Source organism: Sander lucioperca, chromosome 8 (assembly GCF_008315115.2).
Source record: "Sander lucioperca isolate FBNREF2018 chromosome 8, SLUC_FBN_1.2, whole genome shotgun sequence".
Classification (NCBI taxonomy): Eukaryota; Metazoa; Chordata; class Actinopteri; order Perciformes; family Percidae; genus Sander; species Sander lucioperca.
The window spans coordinates 41,581,348-41,606,347 of NC_050180.1; the positions used below are offsets into that span (position 1 = coordinate 41,581,348).

At 43.6% G+C, this 25,000-nt stretch overlaps 1 protein-coding gene across 1 annotated transcript in view; it reads left to right on the forward strand.

Moving 5' to 3' along the window:
• Positions 1-127: 127 nt before the first annotated feature.
• The window catches only part of tgfbr2l (transforming growth factor beta receptor-like), a 25,743-nt gene continuing 870 nt past the window's right edge, over positions 128-25,000 (forward strand). The window contains exons 1-8 of the mRNA XM_031295010.2: positions 128-333; positions 13,079-13,232; positions 17,825-18,036; positions 18,774-19,519; positions 22,457-22,594; positions 23,451-23,592; positions 23,967-24,094; positions 24,859-25,000. The exon at positions 24,859-25,000 is cut by the window's right edge and continues 870 nt beyond it. Of these exons, the coding sequence (XP_031150870.1) occupies positions 279-333; positions 13,079-13,232; positions 17,825-18,036; positions 18,774-19,519; positions 22,457-22,594; positions 23,451-23,592; positions 23,967-24,094; positions 24,859-25,000 (1,717 nt within the window). The 5' untranslated portion in view covers positions 128-278. The remainder of the gene's footprint in view (positions 334-13,078; positions 13,233-17,824; positions 18,037-18,773; positions 19,520-22,456; positions 22,595-23,450; positions 23,593-23,966; positions 24,095-24,858) is intronic.

The following is a 25,000-nucleotide window of genomic DNA, read 5'->3' on the forward strand; positions in this document are numbered from 1 at the left end:
ATCTTCAGTGGAAACACAGAGGCAGCAGCAGGGGGGCGGGACTAAACCACATCTGGATGAAAAACATCTGGACTCTCTCCCTCTCCCCCTCTCCCCTCTCTCTCTCTCTCTCTCTCTCTCTCTCTCTCTCTCTCTCTCTCTCTCTCTCTCTCTTTCTGCATACATGAGAGTCTGTCCGCTGATACCGGGGGCCGAGGACCGACCGACCGACAGACGGACCCAACAACTGACGGACCGACCGAGCCCTGTGTTGTTTTCCCGGCTCGCTTTTCCCGCAGATGATGGCTCGCTGTCGGACGCTTTGGACCGGGATCCTCGCCCTCCTGACTGCCGGTAAGTGCTGCCTGTTCTCCGGGCTTTTTTTCTCTCTCTTTTTCCTCGGCGCTGTTCGGAGGTTTGAGGCCGGAGAGAAGAGAATAGATGGATGGAGGGGGGGATGTTTCGTCAGAATCAGAAAAGGGATTGTTGCCAAAGTAAGTTACACTTATGAGGAATTTGTCTTTGTGCATACATAAACAAACAAACAAATATATTCAAAATAGCTGTTTGACATAAGGAAAAGGAGGCTGAATGGACTGAGTGCAGAATGTGCAAAACAAAAAAAAAATGTTTAGTAGGCTATATTGTTTAGGAGACAGCTGGAGGACTACAAGAAGTAATAGTACAAATACAACAAAGTGTGTTTAGTGTGTACTGCTTTTAAATCCTACTTCTGTCACAGAACAGCAGGATTAAGAAAGTATCAGTAGTAAAAGTACACTAGTATCAGCTTAATGTAGTTGAAGTAATAAAGAAATGTAAGTAATGTACTTTTCACTGGTCTAACTAAAAAGCTAGTTTATTTCCACATCTGTTTATTGCTGTCACTCGGAAATTCTCCTTTATTTTATTTTTTTATAAAGTTTATCCCACAGCGTGCATTCAGATCTTTAAAACTGGAGTTGTTATCATGCTAACACGCTTCTACCAAAACACAAAGAGAGACAAAGACAGAGAGTCAGTGGTAACAGGCTTCAGTCTTCGCATGTTGAACCTGCAGCGGGGATTCGCTAACATTCAGACCCTGATGTTTGGTGATCTGGTCTGGCTGGTTTTGGACAACCCGTTCTGTAAAGTACGGATGTTTGGGCAGTGGCTCTCAGCGTCAGAAACGACGCAAAAATCAGCGTGTGTGTAGAACGCACCGGGCAGAGCAGCAGAGCAGCAGCTACGCAGCGCTGTAAGATGACGTAGTATTAAGAGCGACAACAGTAGAGAGTAGTATGTAGAGAGACAGCAGTAGAGAGTAGTATGTAGAGAGACAGCAGTAGAGAGTAGTATGTAGAGAGACAACAGTAGAGAGTAGTATGTAGAGAGACAACAGTAGAGAGTAGTATGTAGAGAGACAGCAGTAGAGAGTAGTATGTAGAGAGACAGCAGTAGAGAGTAGTATGAAGAGAGACAACAGTAGAGAGTAGTATGTAGAGAGACAACAGTAGAGAGTAGTATGTAGAGAGACAGCAGTAGAGAGTAGTATGTAGAGAGACAACAGTAGAGAGTAGTATGTAAAGAGTAGTATGTAGAGAGACAACAGTAGAGAGTAGTATGTAGAGAGACATCAGTAGAGAGTAGTATGTAGAGACAACAGTAGAGAGTAGTATGTAGAGAGACAGCAGTAGAGAGTAGTATCTAGAGAGACAACAGTAGAGAGTAGTATGTAGAGAGACAGCAGTAGAGAGTAGTATGTAGAGAGACAGCAGTAGAGAGTAGTATGTAGAGAGACAGCAGTAGAGAGTAGTATGTAGAGAGACAACAGTAGAGAGTAGTATGTAGAGAGACAACAGTAGAGAGTAGTATGTAGAGAGACAGCAGTAGAGAGTAGTATGTAGAGAGACAACAGTAGAGAGTAGTATGTAAAGAGTAGTATGTAGAGAGACAACAGTAGAGAGTAGTATGTAGAGAGACATCAGTAGAGAGTAGTATGTAGAGACAACAGTAGAGAGTAGTATGTAGAGAGACAGCAGTAGAGAGTAGTATATAGAGAGACAACAGTAGAGAGTAGTATGTAGAGAGACAGCAGTAGAGAGTAGTATGTAGAGAGACAGCAGTAGAGAGTAGTATGTAGAGAGACAACAGTAGAGAGTAGTATGTAGAGAGACAACAGTAGGGAGTAGTATATAGAGAGACAGCAGTAGAGAGTAGTATGTAGAGAGACAACAGTAGAGAGTAGTATGTAGAGAGACTCAACCTGCACTTTGTCTGAGCTACTTCTCCATAGTCAGTGTGTTAGCTACAGTAGATGGCAGTAAGTAGGGCTGCACAATGTTTTGTTTCATCGCCTACATCGCGATAGTCACATTGCAGGACGTTGCGATGTTGATGCTTAAACTTTTTTGCTGCTTAATAGAAAAGTAAACTTTCCCCCGACGGGGTTTGTTATGGGAAGTGAGGCTCTCCGTGTATAGAAAAGTACCGTAAGTGGCAGCTGCCGCTGACACAGTGATGCACATACATTTCCATGGGTAGTGAAGCTACAGTAGTCTGTGTTTTATGTTCGCTGCAAAGACAAACTAAATCACTTGATTAATGCAACGTAATCACGACGTCGCACTTAAGTCACACAAATAGCTGTCTTCAGACTTGACTTGCGACTCGACCCAAAACACTTCAGACTTTACTCGGACTCGAGCTTCGAGACTCGTCAACAACCTGTTTTCATGCAATTATTTTTTTTGAAATCTAAATTTATTCATGTATTTCTATTTTCTTTTATTGGCGCATATACGTTGGGGACACGTATATGCCCTTTGCCATAATGTGCAACGTGACGCATTCGCTATGCCTTATGTGCGCGCACTCACATATCAAAAAATGCATTGACGATGGCGACACCAAGTCCTCCTGGAGTTGTGCCTTTTGTCATTAGTTTTGCTTTCATTAACTTGGTAAACAGTGGCAGTACGCCAACAGCTACATGCAAGGTGTGTGGCACCAAGATAAATGATGCTGGATCAACAACGTCGAACTCCATCAGGCATCTTAAAACGCACCCAGATGGGTCCGTCACTTACTAATGTGAAAGAGATGTTACATTTAGCATATATCGTCACAGGTAACAAGTTAACCATCGCAAAGTGTTGTGCTAATACTGGGAACAGGCAAATTGTATCTTTATAGTTGTATCCATATGATGTGACAGACTTAGGTTAATATTTCACCAATTTATTGTTAAATAGCAATACAGAAAGTATCAGTTCTCACAGGTTTGCACCATGGTTGGTGTATTAACTTTCAATACAGATGTTTTCCTCAAACTTTGAACACTGAAACATGTAATGCATGATGAGGTTGGGCTTTACAGCCACTTAATAATGCAGACAAACATGTATTCTTTGGTGCAGATACCAAAATGTTGAAAAATACTTCATTTTTTATACTTAAAATTTAAGTCCTTAATTTGTGTTTCTTCAGATTGCATTGCAGTAGACCCCATAAAGTTATCCTACAGCTGATTTTGATACTGTACTGTATGGATGGTAGCTACAGGACATGCTTTGAATTCATAAGATTTAACAATACAGTGTTAGGGACAGATCAGATGGCCAGAGACTTGAGACTTGACCTTGCCCCTCAAAGACTTGAGACTTGACTTGGACTTCCAAAAAATGACTTGTGAACATCTCTGATTATTAATATCATTCACGTTAGCCTGGATTGATAGTATTATATGAATACAATGGTGTCATGTGAGTCAACCAGTGTATTTAACCACCTCATTTCCCTCTCCAAAATCACTTCAGAAGAGTAGTCACAATGCTTACTTGCTTTGGTGTTTGTAAAGCATTAAAGTTCATCAAAGAATGGTTCACATTAGAAAAGTTCATTTTTCATTTTTATTTTCTATGTAGATGCACCCCAGTAGTGGTCGGCACGCCCCCAGTTTGGAGAAGCACCTAAAACATCTATATCAGTTTAAGTGGACACTATATTTGGAATATTTTTAGCGCTTTACCTTGCTGTCAGACAGGTCTTCACAACGGGGAACTGAAGCAAACAACCTAGTCTCTTGTAGCCAGCTCCTATCTCCACAGCGCTGCGGCGTAAGGTCTGGCTACACCACAGATGCATTCTGGGATAGGACAAACAAACACTCTAGGTTGTTTGCATTTCTTTAAACCAATCCTAATCGTGTTGGGCGGCGCTAAGCTCCAGACGCAGCGATGGTGTTTGTGTGTGTGTGTGTGTGTGTGTGCGTGCGTGCGTGTGTGCGTGCGTTTACTTGGTCCTTACTAGGCAGCAAGTACAAGAATGTGTGTGTGTGTGTGTGTGTGTGTGTGTGTGTGTGTGTGTGTGTGTGTGTGTGTGTATGTGTGTTTGTGTGTGTTGAGTGGGGGAGAGTGTGGGAAATGGGAGTCATGTCATCCTTCTTCAGCCTCCCTAATGGGGAGTGCAAGAGCCTGCTGCTTATCTACAACACCTCTGCACACACACACACACACACACACACACACACACACACACACACACACTACGCTAAGCTCCGGACGCAGCGACTGTGGCTCTGCTAAATAGTCTCAGGAAGGAACTTGTTTTGGTGGAACATTTCCACCCCGCAAAAGAAAACTCCTCATCCAATATTAAATGAAATTAACTGTTGACACAATACAGTAACGTGAGCTATTTAAATTAGCTGATTCATGGTTAAACCTCATTATCTCTTACCAGTGTATCTCCGTGTGTACTTCGTCCACAGCAATCCCACCAATCAGTCCCAAAACCTCCCAGTTAGAGAGGAAACACCCTAAACATGTTCTTTGTAAATCTTTACAATCATTCCCTGAAAGAACCAAGCAGGCCTGTCTTGTTGCACCATCCAAATGTACGGTGGCCAACAGGGGTAGACACACTGCAACTTAATGATAACCCACGCAAATAGACACAACACGAGCAAATTAAGAACACATCTTAATACATTTGACAACACATGCGCAGCATTTAGCAAACGCGCTGCAAATAGAGAAACGATGTAAAAAGAAAAGCACACAATCCCCGAAAACAAATGCAATCTCTCTCTCGCTCTCTCAGCGGGGTTGAAAGTCAAGCTGTTCCACTCAGCGCGCCCCCTAGAGGCCTGGAGGACTTCCGTTATGTAATCTGGATGCAGCGGTTTTTTGTTGCATTTGTTTTCGGGGATTGTGTGCTTTTCTTTTTGCATCGTTTCTGTATGTGCACCGCGTTTGTGTATTTGGTTGTGTTGTGTGTATATGCAGCGAGTTTGCTAAATGCTGCGCCTGTGTTGTCAAATGAATGAAGATGTTTTCTTAATTTGCTTGTGTTTTGTCTATTTGCGTGTGTTTCAATGTGCAAGTTGCAGTGCGTTTGCCCCTGTCGGCCACCGTCCAAATCTTCTTCTAAACTTTATATTTTTAGCGTGTAGCTCGCTAGCTTGAAGGTTGGTGGTGTTGTTGTTTCACGAAGAGAACAGAGTTAGAGAACGACATCCAATGTCAGGCTTTATCCTGGAAATGTACTTCCGTTGCTCAAGACTACACAGAACTGATAGCAAACTCTTGGTCTGGTTTATTTTTAATGTTATGTAATGTATGTTATTTTATTTTATACTTTTTCATTTATTCAAAATGTCTGACTGTTACTCAGCCTCTGTGATTTTAAACTGAAGTGACATGAAGAGGAACAGAGCGTGTGATTAAAAAGCAACTTATTATCTCACATCTAACAAAGAGCGAGTGTATCCGAGACACACACACACACACACACACACACACACACACAGGCTTCTTGGCGCTGTCTTAAGACACTGGAGAAGAGACGGACTGGCACTGAAAGAAAAGTGTGTGTGAGTGTTTTATTTGTACTAATAAGGGCAGTGAGGTGACGTGGTGATGGCCTGATGACCCTCACACACACACACACACACACACACACACACACACACACACACACACACACACACACACACACACACACACGCACGCACACACACACACACACACACACACACACACACAGACACACACACACACACACACACACACACACACAATGTACGGTGGCGTCTGTATCTGCAGAGACGCTGCACTCTGCCTGGAGTGCGCTGAGATGTTTCGTTTCAAAGAGTCTTTGCATTTAAAATAAAATCCTTTTCCATAGAAACTAAATTCTAAACGGCCTTCTCAAATACATTTAAGAGGTCAACGTATTGCGGTTGCAGTTTTACACATGCGGTTAACGTTACAAAAACTACTGTAGGTTTAGAAAAATATGACTGTTTGGGTTCAAATGTTGTTACGTAACTTATACACCAAACCAACGTAACTTTCAGTTCCACACGGGACATGAACCCGTCCACCCCGACCTCCTCCCTACGTGGACTTTGACTGCGAACACAATCCGGTTTTCCACGTTGAGAATGTAATTTAGCTGTATGGGGATATACATTTTAGGAGACAGGAATGATCTCTATACTTTCATTACATTTTGAGTATTTTCTTCAATTTTATAGCATTTGAAAAAAATGTTTCTAAACAGTATTCGGAATAAACTTTGACATACACCAGTCTGTGATTAGCCATCAACATACATTACTCTAATATTAGTCAAAATCATTCATGATTTCTACTTTTTTGACTAAAAAATGTGGTATAATTTCCTTTAAAAGAGGTTTATTGACCATGAATTCCAAAAGTGTAATTCCATAAGTGTAACAGTAGTGGTAATAAGTTGGTGAGTGGCGTGTATACAGTACTGGTGGTAGTGGACGAACACGTCAACAGTCAACAAATAGGGACCAAAACATTGAAAAAAGGGACAAAAATATTGAAAAAAAGTGTCAAGCAAAGTGTTAATTTTCTATTTTGACCTGAGAGGACAACAAGTGCATGGTTGGCGTGAAGACAACACGAGGATTAATTAGTTAATTAACACGGAGTAGAGCTGAGGCTACTGGGAAAGTCCTTGGTTCTCGTATTTTATCAAAAGTATTCGCACATTAAAATCTGAAGTAAATTGTGGATCGGGTGTAAAGTCCGAACTCAACGATACGGTTGGGTACCGTTCACGTATTTATTTGCTACCGGTACCGGGGTTCCAGTACTCAACGGTACATTTATTTGGTACTTTCCCTCCGTTATAATAAAAACATAATTCCAGTTGTAAACATAATTCCAGATAAAAATATTAACTATCCCATTAACATATTATCTTTATGTTATTTATTGAGAACATTTTACACTCAAAACTAAACTAAAACCTCTCCCTGTCCCATCCCAAACCCTTCACTACAACCTATTAAATCAAATAATTATTCATTTCTTACTCACGGTTACTTTTATTCTTGTTTTTGTATCTTATTCTATTTTATTTTCATGACCGTTTTTAGTCAGTCAGTCACCAGGGCATAGAAACCACCGCTGTAGACGAAAAAAACGCCCTTCAGCGTGTTTGTAGAACGTACCGGGGAGGGCAGCAGCTACACAGGGTTTAGCGAGTAGTATGTAAGGGGGAAATTCTGCGTGTCACGGACCTTTTCCTTAACATAACTGCGTCAGAAGGGACGGCAATAGTCCCGACCAAGGGCGTTTAGTTAAAGTGCGTTATATGACGTTAAAGGAGACTTTTAGCGTCAATAACAACGACAAAGGCACCTGACTAAGCGTCCATATTTTATGAGATGGGAGTGAGAATCTGTTGTGTGGGTGCGCGTGTGTGGGTGCGCGTGTGTGTGTGTGTGCGTGCGTGGGTGTGTGTTGTGGGTGCGTGTGTGTGTGTGTGTGTGTGTGTGTGTGTGTGTGTGTGTGTGTGTGTGGGTGGGTGCGTGCGTGCGTGTGTGTGAGCTTCGCTCTCTGTCAACATGCAGAGAAGACAGATAAGCACTGTTTGATTTAACGTAGGGTGACCAGACGTCCCGATTTGACCGGGACAGTCGCGATTCTGAGTTGCGTGTCCCGAGTCCCGACAAAAGCCTGTCAGGACGCTAAAATGTCCCGGTTTACACTAACCACTAACCAGGTATCTTCCCACAGGCAGGTATCTTCCCACAGGCCCTGAGAACTGCAGTCATTAAGCCACTCTTAAAAAAGAACAATCTAGACACGTCACTAATGAGCAACTATAGGCCAATATCAAACCTTCCATTTTTAAGTAAAATCATTGAAAAAAACGGTTTCTCAACAACTCAGCCTTTTCTTACTAAACAACTAAACAACAGTTTTGATGCCTTCCAGTCGGGTTTTCGACCACACCACAGCACTAAGACAGCTCTTGTTAAAGTCTTTAATGACATCCACTTAAACACAGATAGTGGCAAAATTTAAGTCTTGGTGTTACTTGACCTTAGTGCTGCATTTGATATGGTTGACCATGACATATTACTAGACCGATTGGAAAACTGGGTTGGCTTTTCTGGCTCAGTTCTAAACTGGTTTGAATCCTACTTAAGGAATAGGGACTACTTTGTGTCTATAGGTAATTATGTATCTGAGCATACAAATATGACATGTGGAGTTCCCCAAGGCTCCGTTCTGGGGCCTCTTCTGTTCAACATCTACATGCTTCCACTGGCTCAGATTATGGAAAAAAACAAAATAAGTTACCATAGTTATGCGGACAACACAAAAATTGACATAATCGTATCGCCAGGGAACTATAGTCCAATACAAAAACTGACTAAGTGCAATGAACAAATTAACGACTGGATGTGCCAGAACTTTCTTAAATTAAATGAAGAAAAAACTGAGGTGGTTGTTTTTGGAGCAAAAGAGGAACGATTAAAAGTCAGCACTCAGCTAAAATGTTAAAAACAACAGACAAAGCCAGGAATATTGGTGTAGTCATGAACTCAGACCTGAATTTCAACAGCCACATTAAGACAATTACAAAGTCAGCCTATTACCATCTTAAGAATATTTCAAGGGTTAAAGGACTTATGTCTCAGCAGGATTTGGAAAAACTTGTCCATGCCTTTATCTTCAGTAGACTTGACTACTGTAACGGTGTCTTTACAGGTCTCCCAAAAAATTCAATCAGACAGCTGCAGCTGATTACACTGGCTTCCAGTGCCTCAAAGAATAGATTTCAAAATACTTTTACTGGTTTATAAATCACTAAACGGTTTAGGGCCAAAATACATTTCTGATCTGCTACTACAGTATGAACCACCCAGACCTCTCAGGTCGTCTGGGACAGGTCTTGTTGTCCCCAGAGTCAGAACTAAACAGGGAGAAGCAGCGTTCAGTTTTTATGCTCCACATATCTGGAACAAACTCCCAGAAAACTGTAGGTCCGCCGCAACTCTCAGTTCTTTCAAATAAAGGCTGAAGACCTTTCTTTTTTATGTTGCCTTTCTTTAAATAATTGTTAATTTCTTATACTGCACTATCAATGTTATTCTTGTCTTTTATCTAGTGGTATTTTTTCTTTAATGTTTTATGTAAAGCACTTTGAATTGCCTGTGGCTGAAATGTGCTATACAAATAAAGCTGCCTTGCCTTATGCAATTGTCCCGTTTGTCAGCGATAACATAGCCGACGTGGTCTTATTATAGCCCGATCATTAACTAAACCCATGTAGAAAGAAGCGTCCAGCATATGATTTTAACAATGTGTGTGTGTGTGTGTGTGTGTGTGTGTGTGTGTCCGTCAATCGTAGCGCTCTGCATCTGCATAATCTGTGCAGCCAGCGTTACAATATATAATATAATCTGTAAACATTGTTGCAATGCCTCTTCTTATCTGTCTCGAATGGACACAGCGACGCTGGGTGGAAATGTTCGCACATTTCAAAAGCAGAGAGATTCCATTCAAAAATGTAGGTCTCCTTTGTCAGTTCGCCATGTGTCTACCTGGCAAAAATGCTCCCGTCACATGGACTGACGAGAGGAACCGTATGACCATTCCCACCTTAAAGACGTTACTCGTCACATGGGCCAATTTTGTTGACACCTGTGCGCAATTTCACAGTAGGCTTTCAGCCAACAAATTGATTCTTGAGCAAATTCACTCCTCGGAAATATACGAAATGAATGTTTCCAATAGGGAAGCTATCTGCTCTATCAAATGAGATTAAATGTGTGTGTGTGTGTGTGTGTGTGGGTGTGTGTGTGTGGGTGTGTGTGTGTTGTTGGTTAGAATAACACTGGTAACACTTTATGGTAAGGGTACATGAATTATCATGACTTCATGCATGAATTAATTGATGTAGGCTATGTATGTATTATGCATTATGAATGATTTATGTGTTACTGCATTCCTTAATATCCCATGAATTATTAGGGATTGACATGTTCATAGTCTGTCATTCATGACCTCATACATGAACAACACAACTAAAGCATTAGGTACGTGGGCACATCATTATGAATTATGATTTATTAAGTATGATCATGATTATTTTTCTGCAAAAAAATGTGGTCATCACTGCGCAAATTCTGATTTGAACACAACTTGTGCATAATGATGCCTGTGGCAGCAGTTCCAAATAATTTGTTTAGTACCATGCAATGAAAATGACCTTTTCACAAAGTTTTTCACAAGTTCAGTGGGTGCATTTTCCAAAAGAATACTTTAATTCTGAAAAATCAAGTTGGTCCCACACGAAACTCACTCAGTGTCTTTTAATATTATTTCTTAGATATGTATGTACATACCAAGAAAATTCATGAATATTAACTGAGATACCCCATTATGTTGTGAGCAGTAGGCCAATGTGTGCTGTTGGCAAAATTGTGTCTAATCTGTCTGTGTCTATGTCTGACCTGGGCTGGCACATGTTCACGTTAAAAAGCATGTGCGTGCACGAGCAACTACGGTCACGCGCAAAGTGTCCCGGTTTTAGTTCCGGGAAATCTGGTCACCCTAATTTAACGTCAACCGGTCCTCGGTAGTACCGCTGTGATTCGGTCTGTACCCAAACAAGTACCGAGTTCGTTACCCAAACCTACCCAATGACCCGTGTAAACCAGTAAGATTGATACTGAAGTGGTGTCAATGTTTGCTTGCACCATGAAGACACTGACCATAACACCATCGCAACACACACGGCCGCTCCTCCGAGTTATCCCGCCTGTCAACACCATGTGCCGTGACAACCACTAGTTTACGGATGACTTTACACCTACTGAGGGCATAGTGTGAGATTTAAATTGTAACTTCTGCTTACGTTGGAACTATTTCAGCTGGTGCAAACATCAGTTTAATCAAGTTAGTTTTGTATAATCCCCTTAAAGAACTTACGTTCAAATGAGTCCACATTAGACACGTAGCAACCCAGTACTGTTGTTAAGATGAAACCAAACAGATCTAACGTGGTTATCAGCTTCACAGGAGCTGGGAGGTGGAGTTTGTGACTTTTGGACAGAGCCAAGCTAGCTGTTTCCACTCTCAATGCTAAGCTAAGCTAACTAGCTGTAGTTTCGTATTTAACTGACAGAGAGGAATCAATCTGAACATCTGACTCTCAGAGAGGAACAAAAGAGAGAACTATGCCTTTAAACCTAAACTGTGTGTGTGTGTGTGTGTGTGTGTGTGTGTGTGTGTGTTTAAAACAAACCTGCAGCTCTGATAGCGAGGGCCTCCTCCGGGCAGCGTGGAGTGGTTAGATATTTCCCATGAGCCTTTGAGGGCGGAGCGTTCGATGCTTACTTGGCTCTGACAGCAGCTCAACTTCTGGCTTCAATTTATTCCTGGAGGCACCCACACACACAAACACACACACACAACACACAAAACACACACACACACACACACACACACACACACACACAACACACACACTCAGCGCTGATTCTAATTAAAGTGAGCTTTCGGCTTCTCGAGCTCTTTCACTTTTCTTTTTTCTTTGTCTTCAACTCTGTTTGGAAGAAACATCTGGAATAACTTCAACTGTGTGTGTGTGTGTGTGTGTGTGTGTGTGTGTGTGTGTGTTTGATGCTCTGCCACATCATAACATCAGCAGTGATCAGACCCAGATGACATAGAAATACCAGTGAAATCAAAACATCTCACACACACACACACACACACACACACACACACACACACACACAGTGTGAAGCTTAATGCTAACGTCATGCTAATGTTTTTGGGCTAATAAGTCAGAGGGACACACCCAGCCAGTCACAGTGTTTCTGTACGTGGCAGAGTATATATATACAGAGGTGGAGGAAGTATTCACACTCTTTACTTTCACTGTACTCAGTATTCAGAACAGTAATAATCCAGCCTGTTCGGTTTGTGTTCCACGTATTTATTACTGTCAGCAGCACATTGACTGCTGCTGTATAAGAGTGTGAAGATCCTCGTAGGGAGGAGATCGGGGGGGATTTTTGGCTCCTAAAACACAGGGCTTTAAAGAGGAGAGCAGAGTTCATGTCCTGAAGAAGTTAAAGTCCCAGTGTGTAAAGTTTTCAGTTGTTCATTATCTAAATCTGTGTTGCCCGTTCACAAACTTATCCTTTTTCATGAATATTTACCACCACCATCAATTCCAAGTATTCCTATTGGCTTGAAATTTTACATTTGCGTTTGCATGAACTGGGGTAGACGCTCCATATTCATGCTCCATCTTAAAATACGTTAGCCGGTAAGGGACATACAGGATATACTGCTCCACCTTTCGCGTTTTTGCCGTCACATAGTAAACTCACAAGTGCAGCTAATGGGTATCATAGCATCCCGGGCCCCGGAAAGTTTGAAGAAGGAAAACATGGAGGACCACACGTATTGAAAATCCAAAATGTCAGGAACAGGAGTCTTCTTTTTCACCCAGAAAAAGAAAAAGGATATTGAAAAGAGCAAGAGACCGGCTTTTTGAAGCGTGAAGGCTACCGTAGCTGTAATACGTACTTTGAACTGCGTGGCGCGAGAGAGTTGATTGCGATATATGATCTCAAAGCTAGATGGGAGAAATTCCCACACATTGGACCTTTAAGGAGAAAACACAAGACTTTCACCCAGGAAACAGGTGTTCATGTCCTGGAAGAAGTTAAGGAGAAAACACACAAACTTGACTGTCATGTGTAAATGAACATCTTGTGAGTTTCTGCAGCCCGATGTGTCTGATGTGAGTCTCTTTCCCTCCGCAGGTGTTCCAGCTGTTCACAGTCTCAGCCACCTGAGCTCCAACCTGTGTAAGTGGTGCGAGGCGACCAGTCCGCTGTGCAAAGACAGCATCTGCCTCAGCAACTGCAACCTCACGTCCTTCTGCAACGCCGTGGACGAGATCTGCATCGCCATGTGGTCAGTGCACTCCTTAAAGGACAATTCCGGCGCAAAACGAACCTAGGGGTTATTAACAGATGTGTACCCACTCTGTCGTTCTCTGGGACATGTTTTCATGCTAATCGAATGAGTTTTTAGCTTGAAAGACACTAGCACGGACCGCCGATTAGCTTACAAAAAAGCAATTTGCTCAATATATCTGAAATAATCGCACTCTGCATAACTTGTCTAGTGTACTTACTCAGTGGATAACGGTCCATCTGGTCCCTCCGGTCTGGGTCGCAAGTACAGCCCTGTTTATCAGAGAGGGGAAATCTTCAGACTGTAAAAAACACTGCGTCTCTTGGGCATTGCGACGCAACAGGTCCCACTCCGTGCAACACAGACACTCCTGTTGGGTGGCCATAGCTTCACAATGTCCGCAGGTACACCACCAGTTTCCCCAAGTACGAGGCTGTGTTGCGGCATTGACTACCGGTAGCTCTCTCTCTCTCGTAGCCCTTTCACAGAGCTCCCGCAGTCTGTACACTTACAAAGTTCTCAATGTTTCGGTTAACATGTAAGGACCCTCGTTATGCTACCATTGAAGTGTGGTGATATTTTGAGCCTTTTTAGTGGTATAAATAGCGATTTGGTTTTACGTTCCCTGTGCCCCAAATACTAGCATTGTAAGCTAATCGGTGGTCCGCGCTAGCGTCTTTTAAGCTAAAAACTCATTCAATTAGCATGAAAACATGTCCCAGAGAGCGACAGAGTGGGTACAAATCTGTTAATAACCCCTAGGTTCGTTTTGCGCCGGAATTGTCCTTTAACCCTCCTGTTGTCCTCGCGGTCAAATTTGACCCATTTTCAAAAAAGTTTCTATATTAGAAATTTGGGTTTTCTTTCAACCAAATTGTTCAAAAACATAACGTGGATGGTTCCATACAACCATTACTCTTCACAAGTAAAATAAATGATCAGTTCACTACTTTCATTGAATTTGGGTGTGTTATTCAATTTAATAGCGTTTGAAAACATTTTTTTATCAAGGAACGTTGGAAAAAAGTGACAAAAATTTTTGAAAAAAACAACAAAAAAGTCCCAACAAAAAAGTGCAGAAAAATCGACAATAACATCGGAAATTTGTGACAAAATAATTGGAAAAAAAGTTACAAAAAAGTCGAAAAAAGTGACAAAAACATCAGGAAAAAGTGACAAAAACGTCACCAAAAAATGTTTAAATTTGAAATTTTGACCCGGAAAAAAAACCAGTTGCATGGTCAATGGGAAGACATCACATTTAAACTAGAGATGCTCCAATACCACACTGTAAATATAGAGTAATAAACTGGCTACTGTTCATTTACAGTCTGCATACTGTTCTAGATAGAGAGACATTGCATTGCATTGGTGTTAACAATAATCTGTAACATTCACAGACAGTGCTGTAATTAAGGGCGTAACTTTGGGTTTAATGTGGGGGGGTTGAGAGCTCCAGCTATCTGGGGAAGTCCCAGGACACGTCTGCATGGATTTTTAAAAAAGCAAAAAATAGAGAAAAGTGTCAAAAGGCGATAAATGTTGGAAAAATCATCAAAGACTTCAGAAAAAAAACTCCAAAAAAAGCGACCAAAACATTGAAAAAACGGCCCCAAAAAAACCCGTCCAAAACACACGTAAAAAAAAATCCAAAAATTGAAAAGGAACCCGTTTTATTGTGTTAATTTATTCCCCGTTTCCTTGTTGTTTTCTGTCTCCTGTGTTCTCTGTTGCGTTTTACCCTGTTTTCATCCTTGTGTATGTTTTATGCTTCAGTTTCCTGTTATATTTTGTAGTCTGTTTTCTCCCATGTCATGTCTTACTTCCTGCCTTTGTGATTGTCTGTCCCGCCCTGATGGGTCTCACCTGTTCCTGAGCCCTCGTGTCACCTGTCCCTTGTTTCACCCTCGTTACCTTGTGTATTTAGTCTCTATGTTGTCTTTGTCTTTTGTCAGATCGTGTGTGTGTGTGTGTGTGTGTGTGTGTGTGTGTGTGTGTGTGTGTGTGTGTGTGCGTGTGCGCGCGCGCGCGCGTGTGCGCGTGTGTCGACCCCCTTTGTCTTGGTGTGCCAGTTGATTTTTGGAAGCCTGGTCTTTTGATTCCCCAATCTTTTTTTTTAGGGTGGGGGGGATTTCTGTGTTTTTGTCGCTTCTTTTTGACTTGACATTTGTCGCCTTTTGACATTTGTCACTTATTTCGAGTTTTTTTTCGATAATTTTCGGTCTTTCTTCCAAAGTTTATGTCGCTTTTTCTGAATTCTTTTACAATAATTTTAGGACTCTAGATCATTGGAGATCTCAACTCCCCCAGTGTTGAACCCACAGTTACGTGCGTTGGATTAAACCGGTTGTTAGATTCATATTTTGTATTCAGTGTCTGATTTAAAGTGTCCGTGTGTTCTCATTTCTTGCAGTATGTGTGTCTTCACTGCTGTGTTCTGTTAAGAAACCGAGTCAAAGAGTCAAAAACAAAATGTCCCGGAGCCTTCAGTGTCCCATAAAAACGTTGGATAACAAAGTGCACTCGTTGTTTTTCCCTCCGCACGCTCCCATGAGCCAGCAGAGTCCACCGCAGAACAGCTAAGCTGCTCCAACATGTTGTTGATCAAACAATCATTTCTCCCAAACTCTGCTACGCTACTGCTGCACGGAAATAATAACATACGGCGGCAGTTTGGTCCCTTTTTCATATTTCATTTTCAAAGAGAGAGAGAGAGAGAGAGAGAGAAAGGGACAGAGAGAGAGAGAGAGAGAGAGAGGGAGCGAGAGAGACAGAGAGAGAGAGAGAGAGAAGGAGAGAGAGAAAGGGAGAGAGAGAGAGAGAGAGAGAGAGAGAGGGAGCGAGAGAGACAGAGAGAGAGAGAGAGAGAAGGAGAGAGAGAAAGGGACAGAGAGAGAGAGAGAAGGAGAGAGAGGGAGCGAGAGAGACAGAGAGAGAGAGAGGGAGAGAGAGAGAGAGAGAGAGAGAGAGAGAAGGAGAGAGAGGGAGAGAGAGAGAGGGAGAGAGAGAGAGAGAGAGGGAGAGAGAGAGAGAGAGAGAGAGAGAGAAGGAGAGAGAGGGAGAGAGAGAGACAGACAGAGAGAGAGAAAGAGAGAGAGAGAGAGAGAGAGAGAGAGACAGGCAGAGAGAGAGAAAGAGAGAGAGAGAAAGCTTCACAAACGCTGGCATCGGTTTCTACACTTTGGAAACATTTCTGCTGATTCGTGCCTTTGTTTGGATAACAGAGCTTCTCTGGGATCCCCCTCGCTGCACCCCTCTCATTTCCTGTTCACGTCAGCCGGGTCGACCCTCCCAGATAGCTGCAGGAAACCAGAGATAAGACGGAAGAAGAAGAGAAGAGAGGGGAGGGAAAGGCTGCTTTATTCAGGTCAAAGTTGATAGGGAGCATTGAGGAGCTCTGGAGACTCACAGCTCCTCACACATCAACCACCCAAACAATAAAAAACATCAACAAAGGGACAAAACTGTAGAATAAAGTGGCAAACAAAAGCTGAAAGAAAGTGACAAAAACGTTGAAAAAAGTGAAAATAAGCTTGAAAAAAAGTTTCCTCGGGACGGTGTGCACATATCAGCGCTGGAAAAAGTATTCAGATTACTGCATTTAAAGTACTAATACTACACTGTAAAAATACTGTTATAAGTCAAAGTCCCGCAGTGAAAATATTACTTCAGTAAAAGTCTGTGAGTATCATCAGGAAAATGTAGTTAAAGTATTAAAGTGCTCATATTATGCTTTATTGTGATATATATCTTTTTTTGTGCATGTTATAGGTTTACAAAGTGAAAAAGCCCAAAGTCCACCCCAAAGGGACTTACCATCTCCAACAGAAAACACTGTTCACAAACTGCTCCAAACAGCTCTATTGTAGTCCAGCCTTTACTTCAGAGACAAACGTGGTCACTTTGGAACACACGTTATAATGCTCACCTAGCCACGCCCTCATACTCTGCTTCTGACTGGCTAGTAGTCCTTACCTAGGTACTGTCAGGGCACGCCCTCATACTCTGCTTCTGACTGGCTAGTAGTCCTTACCTAGGTACTGAACATGTGCGACTCCCAACAAAGACAGAACAGAAGTGAGATGTCTCACTCTGTAGCTCAGAGAGCTCAACACACCATGTAAACCTATTCTGGTACAATCTCAAAATACAATTATGAACCTGAAAATGAGCATAAAATGAGCACTTTAAGAATAAAAGTACTGTTGGCTCAGTTGGTAGAGCAGGCGCACATTTACATAGAGGGTTTATGCCTCGACACAGAGGTCCAGGGTTTGAGTCCGACCTGTGACGATTTCCTGCATGTCTTACCCCCCTTTCTCACCTAGCTGCCCTGTCCGTTAAAGGCGGAAAAGCCCAAAAAAGTAATCTAATAAAAAGTAAAAGTACTCAATGCAAAAAATATTACTTTTTTTCTCAAAAATATTTGACTTTTATCTCAATAATATTCAACTTTTTTCTCTCAAAATATTAGACTTTTTCTCTCAAAATTTTAGACTTTTTTTCTGAATTGAAGGACAGATGGATAGATGTAAGGATGACGATAAATAGTTAATAAATGAGATAATGGTGTTCCTCTGCTCTCTCAGGAGGAAGAACAACAACACGATGACGGTGCACACCATGTGTCATAACCCCGCCCTGCCACTAGAGGGCGTGGACCCCCGCCTGCTGCTGAACTTCACCTCCAGGGAGTGTCACATGGTCCCGCAGCCGGCCGAGGACGGAGTCATGATGGTCTGCGGTTGCCACGGAGAACACGAGTGCAACGACAAACTTATCTTCGACAAGGGAGCTCACGGTGAGTACATGGCAGAGGGATGGATGGATGGATGGATAGATGGATGGATGGATAGTTAGATGGATGGATGGATGGATGGATGGATGGATAGTTAGATGGATGGATGGATGGATGGATGGATGGATAGTTAGATGGATGGATGGATAATTGGATGGATGGATAGTTAGATGGATGGATGGATGGATGGATAGTTAGATGGATGGATGGATAGTTGGATGGATGGATAGTTAGATGGATGGATGGATGGATGGATAGATAGTTAGATGGATGGATGGATGGATAGTTAGATGGATGGATGGATAGTTGGATGGATGGATGGATGGATGGATAGTTAGATAGTTGGATGGATGGATAGTTAGATGGATGGATGGGTGGATGGATGGCTATATAGATGGATGGATGGATGGCTATATAGATGGATGGATGGATGGATGGATGGATAGATAGATGGCTCTAAAACAGGCAGACGTGTAGTTTTTTCAGATGCTTTTATTTAGTTTTTTTGTCTTGTTGTGAATCATGGTTTGAACTGGACTTTAGGCAACGAATTGGAAGCGTGGAAATGACGCTGCCTGTGCACACGTACCTTAAGAATGAAGGAATTATTAGATATATGGATGGATGGATGGATGGATAGATGTAACTAAGGAGAAATGATAGAATAGATAAATAAATATATGGATAACTATATGAATGGATGGATGAATATATTCCAGTATTTCTGCTGCCCCCTGCAGGATTCTCCAAGCTGCAGAGTAAAGATGTGATCCCAGTGGTGGTGGTAAGTTTGGTGCCTCCTGTCCTGGTTGCCATAGTCGCCACCGCCGCCTTCTACTTCTACCGCACACACCGCCCAGACAAACCGGGCCCTCCTGCTCGCCCTGCCTGGCCCACCAAACGCACCCCAGAGCTGTACCAGGCCTTCGACCTGCCATGTGGCGGCCTGGGGACTCGGGGAGAGGGCGGAGGAGGAGGCAGCATGATCGGTCCTGGAGGCCAAACGGTGGAGTCCAACACCAAGGTGCCGTCTCTCAACAACGACATGACGGACTGGCAGGGGCAGTCGGCAGAACTGCTGCCGATAAAACTGGAGGTTCTGGTGGGGAAGGGTCGCTTCGCTGAAGTGTGGAGGGCGTGCCTGCTGCAGGGGGTGACGGGCGGAGTCAACAGCTACGAAACAGTGGCAGTGAAGGTGTTCCCAGCTGTGGAATATGCCTCATGGAGAAACGAGTGCTCCATCTACTCCGACGCCAAGCTGGAGCATGACAACGTGGTCCGATTCCTTGCGGCGGAGGAGAGGGGCCCGCGTGGCCACCCACTCAGGAAGTACTGGCTGGTTTTGGCCTATCACAGCCTCGGGAACCTGCAAGACTTCCTCACGGAAAACATCCTCAGCTGGGAGGAACTTGTTGCCATGGCAGGCAGCATAGCCAGAGGGGTAGCTCATCTCCATAGTGACACAACGCCCAGTGGGATACCGAAGGTAAATCAGACTGACAGAACTGCAAGGAGAGCAAAAACACGGTTAGGAAAAGGTTCAAAAGGGAAAAATCACAAGAGCTATATTGAGGCTGGAAATGTAGACTGACTCAGCATGATTGTGGCAGGGCAGAGTTCTAGGAAGGCTTGATTGTAGAATGGGAGGCAGCTGGAAGTGTTGTAGTCATGACCACCTAGACCAAGACAAGACCAATACTTTTAGGGAGTGAGGCCGAGACAAGACAGAGACTTTGAGGGGTTGAGACCAAGACAAGACTGAGACTTTGAGGGGTTGAGACCAAGACAAGACCAATACTTTTAGGGAGTGAGGCCGAGACAAGACTGAGACTTTGAGGGGTTGAGACCAAGACATTATCGTGACTTTGAGGGGTTGAGACCGAGACAAGACCGAGACTTTGAGCAGTTGAGGCTGAGACAAGACCAAGACTTTGGGGGGTTGAGGCCGAGACAAGACCGAGACTTTGAGGGGTTGAGGCCGAGACAAGACCAAGACTTTGAGGGGTTGTGGCCGAGACAAGACCAAGACTTTGAGGGGTTGAGGCCAAGACAAGACCAAGACTTTTAAGGAAGTGAGCCAGAGACAAGACCGAGACTCTGAGGGGTTGAGACAGTGACAAGACCGAGACTTTGAGGGGTTGAGGCTGAGAAAGGACCAAGACTTTGGGGGGTTGTGGACGAGACAAGACTGAGACTTTGAGGGGTTGAGGCTGAGACAAGACTGAGACTTTGAGGGGTTGGGGACGAGACAAGACCAAGACTTTGAGGGGTTGAGGCCGAGACAGGACCAAGACTTTGAGGGGTTGAGGCCGAGACAAGACTAAGACTTTGAGGGGTTGAGGCCGACACAAGATCAAGACTTTTAAGGAAGTGAGCCAGAGACAAGACTGAGACTTTGAGGGGTTGAGGCCAAGACCAAGACTTAGAGGGGTTGAGGCCGAGACAAGACCAATAGTGTGTCTCAAATCGCGCACTGCCTTATGTACTTACAGGAAATGACATCACAACATCTCAGTCCTCCTTCTTCTTCTTCTGTGAAATTGTGAAAGGCAGAGCATTCCCAACACTGTTGTCACTCGTGAAAAACACATTTCAAAATGAATGTGATTGTTTTTATTGTTGCTTGTTTTTGCCCTCTGTTTTATGCAACCGTAGACTTACCGGTATGATGATATTCATACTTTTGCTCTTAATTCATTGTAAAAAATAACCCAAAATGGCCATTTTTAGTTATTTTAGCAAAATCTGAGCAATTCAAATGGTGTCCAACTGACATAAAGAACATACATAGAAAATAGTCATATTATATGTTTATATAAGGGTGTTTATTGCAATAGCTATTAATTACAGTGACAATGCAAGAGTGAAAGCAAAGGCAACTCAATAGACATTTAAATATATCCCATTGTTCTATTCATTGCTGGCCCTGTACTTTGATGGGGAAAGTGATATGATGGTGGACTTCAGACTCTCCAGGGGGATCCTTTAACGGTACATCCTCGGCACGGCGTGTGACCATGGCTGGGGACTCGTCATCGAGGCCCTTATCTTCCTCTTTTGGCTAGCCAGCGGTACCTCTTATCGTGGTTTAGCCAGAGCCTTTGCTATGCCCCGGGCCACTGTGCACCATGCTGTCCACAATACCAGCAGGGAAATCCTCTCTCTCCTCCCCCAGGTCGTTCGCCTTCCAGCAGAGGAGGACTTCCCTCAAGTTGGCAGCATTGACGGCCACATCTGTGTCCCTAACGATTATATAACTCAGGACACAAACAGCACTGTTAATACGTTATAACATAGCATACATTAACGTACTGTAACATTACTACTAACGCTCGCAGCTTAATGTATATCTACAAGATCACACACCTCACGCTAAAATCGTCTACAGTGAGGACGATAGTTTAACACAACAAACAACCGTATACCACAACACATGTAACATTAGCTAGGTTATAACTTATTTACCAGTGGTTAAACCAAAGAGTATAGACGTACCCATAACTTCTTTGATTAAACTGTGCCGCTGTTAGCTAGCTAAGGTTAGCTAAAGCTAGCTTGATAGCACATCAAATTACGGTAGAAATTAACGTTATAATTCGCGGTACAAAAATCATCACGACTCCAAAATTAACCAAATATACATAAACAGGTGGCTTATCCGTTATACAAGTATAGCAAAAGACTAATGTTCAACTTACATTTGTAATACTCCATGGGTCTCGCTGTCGCATATTCGGCCGCCATTATCGGAAGTTTTTCACCTTTTGTTAGCTCCGCCCCTTTCGCTACGTAGCCAAGATGGCGACCGTTGAGGGTGGAAAGTGTCCATCGATCCACACTCAACTTTTTGACTGTTATGAGTGCACCATCTGGGTACTTGTAGTGCACTGCATTTACCACACTTCGACGAGTGACAGATTGAGTGTACTCAAATAGCTACAGAAGTACAGAAGTGCGCGATTTGAGACACACCTCAAGACTTTGGGGGGTTGAGGCGGAGACAAGACCAAGACTTTGGGGGGTTGAGGCCGAGAGAAGACCAAGACTTAGAGGGGTTGAGACCGAGACAAGACCAAGACCAGAGTGTATCAAGACCGAGACTTTGAGGGGTTGAGGCCGAGACAAGACCAAGACTTGGAGGGGTTGAGACCGAGACAAGACAAGATTAATGTGTGGATTATTTTCTGGATGAATGGATGAGTTGTTAGGTCTCTAAAATGTGGATCAGTGTTCCCAAAGCCTAAGATAAACATCCTCAAATGTCTTGTTTTGTTCACAACTCAAAGATATTCAGTTTACTGTCACAGAGGAGAGAAGAAACTAGAACATATTCACATTCAACAAGTCTGCCTTTTTTTTCATAAAAAATTACTCAAACTGATTGTTTGATTAATCTTTGCAGCTGTACTTTATTTCTCTGTAGGTGCCGGTTGCCCATCGGGACCTAAAGAGCAGTAACATTGTGGTGAAGAGCAGGACGGAGTGCGCCCTGTGTGACTTTGGTCTGGCGTTACGACTCGAGCTCTCGCTCACCGTCGATGACTACGCCAACAGTGGACAGGTGAACTCAACACGGGGGAAGTGCTGTGTGTTTAAAGTACAGCAGAACAGTTTTAGGGCCCTATCTTGCACCCAGTGCAGCGGAAAGCCCCACGCAAGTGTCTTTGCTAGTATAAGACCAACGCAGTTGTCAATTTCCCGTCCGGCGCCCACGTTGTTTAAATAGCAAATGCACCTGCGCCCAATTGTGTGTCCATGGGCGTGCTGGTCTTACAGGGAGGTGTGTTCAGGTGCATTCTGGGCGTATTGCTATTTTGAGGCAGCGGGAAGTGATCGCGCCATTGACCAACAAAAACCTGGTCTAAAGTCAATAACGCAGCATTTCATTGTTATTTTAACAGAGCATTAGTAAAATGCTCCTAGGCTCGTGCACAGCGCACGCACACTATGCTTGTTACACACACATGGACGCACAGCAGCACACACATGCAGATTACAAATAATAATATTACGGTGCAAATCCTCCATCATAACAGCAATGCTCCAAGGTCCAAACGCGCCTGGCTTTTAAAGGGAATGGGAGATGATCTCTGATTGGTTGATTGCATGTTACGCCCAAAACACACCTCTGATTAATGAAGACACTAAGGACAACCCTTTAGAACCATGCGCCCGGCGCACGGACCCTTTTTTCCACCGTCAAACTAGCAAAAGTGGATTTGGACACGCCCTAAACGCACCTGCACCAGGCGCTTCACGCCGTGCGCTTAGATCATTACAATAGGGCCCTCTGAGTCTATTTGTTGGTGTTTTAATTGTAACATAGTTCAAACAGAGAGTGTCTGGGCTGAGATGGATGTCTTAGTTTCTCTCTGGGCTTTTTTGTTGAGGACTCTCTGCTGTGTCGTCCCGTCTAGGTTGGGACGGCTCGCTACATGGCGCCAGAGGTGCTGGAGTCCCGGGTGAACCTGGAGGACTTGGAGGCGTTTAAACAGATGGATGTTTACTCCATGGCTCTGGTGCACTGGGAGATGGCGTCCCGCTGCCACGCCATTGGGGGTACGAACCTCTCTTCTTCTGCCTTAGCCAGTGTTTTCCCTCGCTTTGAGGAGGACTTACGTAGGTGTGCATATTTGGCGGGGGGATTTAGGCGTCCTTCCTCAAGAAAATGTGACGTTTTTCAACAAAAAAAAAGCAATTACCCCCGTACATTCTGAAACCCATCAGTCTCTCTAACCCTAACCCTGAAACACGTATGTGAACGTATATGTGTGTGTGTGTGTGTGTGTGTGTGTGTGTGTGTTTGTGTGTGTCTCTCTGTGTGTGTGTGTGTGTTTGTGTGTGTGTGTGTGTGTCTGTGTGTGTGTGTGTGTGTGTGTGTGTGTGTGTGTGTGTGTGTGTGTGTGCGTGTGTGTGTGTGTGTGTCGGTGCAGAGGTGAAGAACTACGAGCCGGCGTTTGGCTCCAAAGTGTGCGAGCAGCCGTGTGTGGACAGCATGAGAGACCTGGTGCTGAGGGACCGAGGACGGCCAGACATCCCCTCAGCATGGACACAACACCAGGTCAGAGGTCACATGCTTACCCAGTACAGATATATACACATGTAGATACCGTTTCCGGTGTGTGAATGCATCTTTGCTCCCGCCATCTGACCCGTTCTGACCATAAAGACTCAGAACAAACAGACTTTTGTGCGAGTTCTCTGACAATATTCATGACTCATAAGACCCAATCAGGAGGCGAACGCTGGCTTCTTCGTCCTCGTTTCTAAACGTCTCCGTTTGTCCGTCCAGACTACAAAGCAACCTCAGAGTTTTCAAACCAGAACGGGGACAGCAGTGTTCCCAAATGCTGAAGTTTTAGGGGCTCGGAAACGCCGCAGTGGTGCGGACGCGGGACGCAAAACGTAGCAGAAGATATTCCTTTCTTTAACCCTCCTGTTGTCCTCGGGTCAAATTTGACCCATTTTCAAAAAGTTTCTATATCAGAAAAGTTAAATAAAAGATCAGTTCACTACTTTAATTGAATTTGGGTGTTTTATTGTTTTATTTTGACGGTGAAAAACAGGAAAAAACGAAAAAAGTGACAAAAAATTACAAAAACATGGGAAAAGCTTAAAAAAATAAAACGTCAAAAAGCGCAGAAAAATATTGACAGAAACGTCGAAAAAGTCTTGAAAAAGACGACCAAAACGTCGTAATTGTTTTTTTACATTTTGACCCAGAAAAATAAAAAGTTGCACAGTGGTCGACGGGGAAGATAACACGAGGGTTAAATCAAAGCGTAGCAGTGTAGACGCAGCCTGACTTGTGTCTTCCGCCTCCAGGGGATGAGCGTCTTCTGCTCCACCGTCACCGAGTGCTGGGACCACGACCCCGAGGCCCGGCTCACGGCGCACTGCGTGGTGGAGCGCTACAACGTCCTGCAGCAGGAAGCTGACGAAGACCACCGCGAAGACAACCGAGGAG